Consider the following 4,838-nt stretch of genomic DNA (forward strand, 5'->3'; position numbering starts at 1 on the left):
ATTAAAAAACCTCACTCATTTAGTCAAATTTAAAATGGCATTTGAACACAATCAACCCAACCTTACCATCATTTATAATCCCAACTCGCATCTAACTATTATCACCTTACTTCCTCTCCTCTAGCCTGGAGATACATGGATGGTTAACTGTACAACATACAAGTGCTCCAGTGAGAGCTTTGGTGTTGTCAAAGAGCCTATGAACTGTCCGACCATAACGCCCTGTGGCCACAAATACAAAAGCGTGATTGAAAACTGCTGTCCAACCTGCGGTGAGTAAACAAGCACAATGACAATCAGAGAGCTAAACAGACTAAATTAAATAAACATGACAACAAAACTGCCCTCATTTACTGTCCTAATACACATTTCTGGTCTACCGGTGCATGATACATCAACTAAAGGAAAACAAGGTTCATAATCATTCATCAAAATGCAGTAACTAGCTGCAACTCTGAAACAACTTTCCTGAAACATCACTGAAGCCACTCAGACGGGGGAGGAAATGCTAACCAAAAGCCAACTACGAACTAATCATTATTTTATGATGGTGCCTCAGCATTTCTATAATCTTGCTAATAAGTGCTTTATAGAAACTCATAATCCAATTCCAATTCCTGGTGAAAAAATAAAAAATCTAGGCTAGTTGAAGATTGATAAGAAACTTTCCAAAGGTAGATATTGAGCCTGTGTGTAAGAGCAGATAGTTTCTGAACATGTAAACACATATAATTAGAGCTACAGCTGCAAACTTGTCAAAATGCAACAAAAATGTCCATAATAATTTAAATAATACGTGCTGTCTCCTCTGCCCATTCAGTGTGTGATACCAGCCTTTGTTCTATGAAATGTGATGTGGGATATGAGTTATCAGCAGATATACCTGAGAACAGTTGCTGTCCACCCTGTGGTAAATCTCAAATTTCATATCTAGACTACTTTTACAACATTTGGAATTTATGTGGATTTTATGTATCCACTACTACAAAGATTGCTAAATGTATTACATTATAGTCATTTAACCTTACATTTTCCTATTCAGTGCCCAAAGACGTCTGTGTACACAATAACTCTGAGTACCAGGTGAGCTGCTGGGTTCATGTGCTTATACTAATTGGTAACATCATCCAACTGGAAATTTCACATATTACATTGTATGCTTTTCACCATTAAAATGGTCATTTTCTTTTCTAGCCTGGAGTTAAAATCCCTACGGCGCCTTGTTTGGATTGTTACTGTTCAATGGATAAAGACCCACAGACTCAACTACTTGCTGTGAAATGTGTTAAGAAAGTCTGTACACCTTGTGCTGAGGTAATATTTACAATTTATACTTGTGATCAGAATACATTAGGATTGATTAATATTATAAACTCCAACAATAAAGTATCCGGACTTATAGTAAAGCCTATGGACTGGGAGGAAGTTTTGATTTCTGAAAGTTACAGTATGTTTTCATAGCAGCCTGCATCATGTTATCTTAAAAGATCAAGTAAAAATGGACTGCTTATGATATAACCCCTTTAAATGAAATTTAAAGTACTCTTTTTTGCACTCCAAGGGCTTTGAGCGTGTGGAACAAGAAGGAGAGTGCTGCGGAGTATGCAAGCAAAAAGCCTGCATTTATACTACACCGGACAACACCACAAATACTCTACAAGTACATTTGAAATATAATATTCTCAAACTTTTCTTCAACCGCCTATTTCACCAGTCAATTAACCTTTGTTGAGTACCTTTGTCTTCAATCCTCATGTTGCCTGTCTACGTTTTTTCTTTTAGGTTGGAGAAGTGAAAAATTACAAATGCGAGAGTGTTACCTGCATTGAAACTAATGGCATGTTTGTAACAGAGAAGAACACACCAAAATGCCCTTACTTTAATCCAGATGACTGTGAGACTGTAAGTCAAATATATACTGTACACTTTATAGTAAAACATGCCTCTGTCAACTGTATGTATTTGTATAGTTAGTTGAAGTAAATGTATAGTTAAAGTGAATATGAAATTGACTGCATTTCCTTTTCATATTCATAAGTCTATTCATAAACATGCATTGTTTCAAATTACCAATTGATAAAACAAATGTAAAATTGAAAAACTTTTTCTTAATTAATATCCTGTTTCACTTGGAAATCAAATAACAGAAGTAAAATTATTTATACACACAGACAAACACACACACACACATACGCACACACGCACACACACACACACACACACACACACACACACACACACACTCTTACCATCAATGGAAACTTATTCATAATAAGCTTCAACATTTTGTATGATGAATGATTTGTATACTTTCCAACTAATGGTGAATGTGTCTGTTTTAATATCTACAGGGAACTGAGAGATATGATGCAGATGGGTGTTGCAAGATCTGTAAGTTACTCTTTAATTACTGTCCATTTATTACCTCAGAATCAATGACCACACTACCAATACTACCAGTCCTACCATTTTCCAGCAGATCATAATGTAGATGAATTGTAAAAATGACTGTTGCATTGGTTGCTATTCTCCGTCAACTGTACTAAAGATCCAAGAAGAAATCCATCATGCGCATATAATACATAAAACAACGGATCAGATGTTCCTTGTCACAAGTTTACCTCTTTCTCCTTCTCTCTCTCTTATCTTAGGTGAGCCCAAGACATGCATTGTTCTGAAGAACACCACCCATGTGGAGGTAGATGACTGCAAGTCCATCAGCCCCATAGAAGTGACGTCCTGCAGTGGTCACTGTGGTACCAAATCAATGTAAGAGCACGCACACATCTAATTAATGATAACAATATTGCATTTTGAATCCTGAGATGAATTGTGCTGCCTTGATTACGCAATCTTTTCACCTGAGTAATAACCATCACATGTATTAGCACTCGCTACAGCAAAACATGTCCTTTCATGTGAACCGGTAAAGTCCGTTTGAAATTGAACCAATTACCTTTCCTTTTATTATTATGCAATATTCATCACAATGCATCTTTGCATCATCAAATTACCAATGGATAACATTAAATCTGCCAACAACAGAAGTAAAATTGGTTATTAACTCCGTTTCACAATGACTTTAACATCAGTTAGCAAAATTTTTCATACATAAGCATCAAAGTACAGATAACTCATAATTACCAAATCACCCAAATGAAATCAGTACAGGCATTTGATTAAATATTTTGTTTTGTATGAAAAAACAAGCTAATAAAAGCATATTCATCTTGTAAACCTGCACAGATATTCAATGGAAGAGAACATCATGATGCACAGCTGTTCTTGCTGCCGAGAAGAGAAATTCAGCCGTCGAAAGGTGACGATGAAGTGTGCCAATGACAGCGAGATCCATCATGACTACGTTTACATTGAGAGCTGCACATGCACTCCTACCAAATGTGTGGACTAGAAGATCTGAAGACTGGATAAAAGATGCTGATCCTAATCAAAGCTTTTCCTTTGATTATTGCTGATTATTGCTAAATTACTTGATTTATTCTAGGGCTGTGGTTTTTACTTTAAATATATGAAATATCTATAACAAGACTATTTCAATTGTTTGTTTATTTTTCAAGCTTTTTGCTTTCTTCTATGATATAATACAATGTCTGTATAATTGTAATTAAATTAAGTAAATGTTCAACACAATAAAAGTTAAACTGCAACAAAGTTAATTTGCATTCCTTTTTTTTTTGTCAGTGAAGTTGTAGTCTCATTCTCAGTTGTGCTTATTAATGATTTTGTCTCCTCCAAACGAATTTGAGAGAAAAGGTTTAAGTCAAAATCAGGCAACCGTAAAAGGACAAAGTAGGCCTACTGTACAGTCCTCTACTGTAAATGAGAGAATATCTCAAGTTCCCAAATTTCAGCAACCAAGTTTACTAGAAAGGCTTCTCAAAAGTCCAAGTTAAAAAAAAACTAAAACTAAGTCATAACCTATGCACTTGTATACAGTATTATACAATATATACCGTACATCATAAACACTGGCTTCGTAAAAACTATTTCGTATAGGAAAACAAACACATTTGTCAATGCTTTAGTCTGTAAGGGGTAAATTAATCAAATAAAATCTATATGATTATCAGTATCATGTATTGTTAATAACTGCTCCCATAATTGATAATCAACGACTGGTAGGCTATCATATTCCCAAAATCAGCACGTGTTATAGAAAACCAAGACAGCAGTGTCATATGACTGATAAAATAATTGTAAACAAATTAAGAGCCCCATTCCATGTAACATCCACTCACCACGAAGTCAAGGAAATCCATCATCCACTCCTTTGCGCAAACTAGTAAATATCCATATCCATATGTCCTAAGTTTGTACTGTACATCAATATTTTGGCTTCACCTGTTGACACCAAAGGAGATCTAAAAGGTTGCCTCTAGCGGCATCAAATACAATTGTAAAAATTCTAGAGTAACCCGTTTCATTGGACTGAGATAAAAAGTCAGTTGGCTATTGTGTAATATTTAAAATCTTCTGTTCCCAACAACTTGCTCATTTCATAAATCCTCCGCAGTAATAAATTATTTTACTAAATCGATCTTGTAATCATCAAAAACGATTGCGATTGGTCAATTCCATCAAGCGCTGAGAAAAGTTACTGCTACCACATATTAATGCAATCTAGGAACAGATATGGAGGAGTAATTTTAACATAATAATTAACGTTATTAATGCCCATCAATAGCAAAGTAAACTGAAAAAAGACAGTGAATAGTAAAAACAAAACAAACAAAAAACGTAATAATGGAAAAAGCGACTAGAGCGCTCACCCCTGCACATACGAGCCAATCAAATGTACAGAAGTGACATGACGTAGA

The 4,838-nt window shown here is 35.1% G+C and overlaps 1 protein-coding gene across 1 annotated transcript in view; it reads left to right on the forward strand.

The window, feature by feature from the left end:
- muc5.2 (mucin 5.2) overlaps positions 1-3,671 on the forward strand; it is a 33,033-nt gene extending 29,362 nt beyond the window's left edge. The window contains exons 40-48 of the mRNA XM_079604377.1: positions 125-272; positions 821-910; positions 1,043-1,083; positions 1,195-1,314; positions 1,562-1,660; positions 1,783-1,902; positions 2,352-2,391; positions 2,652-2,769; positions 3,247-3,671. Of these exons, the coding sequence (XP_079460503.1) occupies positions 125-272; positions 821-910; positions 1,043-1,083; positions 1,195-1,314; positions 1,562-1,660; positions 1,783-1,902; positions 2,352-2,391; positions 2,652-2,769; positions 3,247-3,412 (942 nt within the window). The 3' untranslated portion in view covers positions 3,413-3,671. The remainder of the gene's footprint in view (positions 1-124; positions 273-820; positions 911-1,042; positions 1,084-1,194; positions 1,315-1,561; positions 1,661-1,782; positions 1,903-2,351; positions 2,392-2,651; positions 2,770-3,246) is intronic.
- Positions 3,672-4,838: the final 1,167 nt, after the last annotated feature.

Source organism: Phoxinus phoxinus (genome assembly GCF_949152265.1).
Source record: "Phoxinus phoxinus genome assembly, chromosome: 25".
NCBI lineage: Eukaryota > Metazoa > Chordata > Actinopteri > Cypriniformes > Leuciscidae > Phoxinus > Phoxinus phoxinus.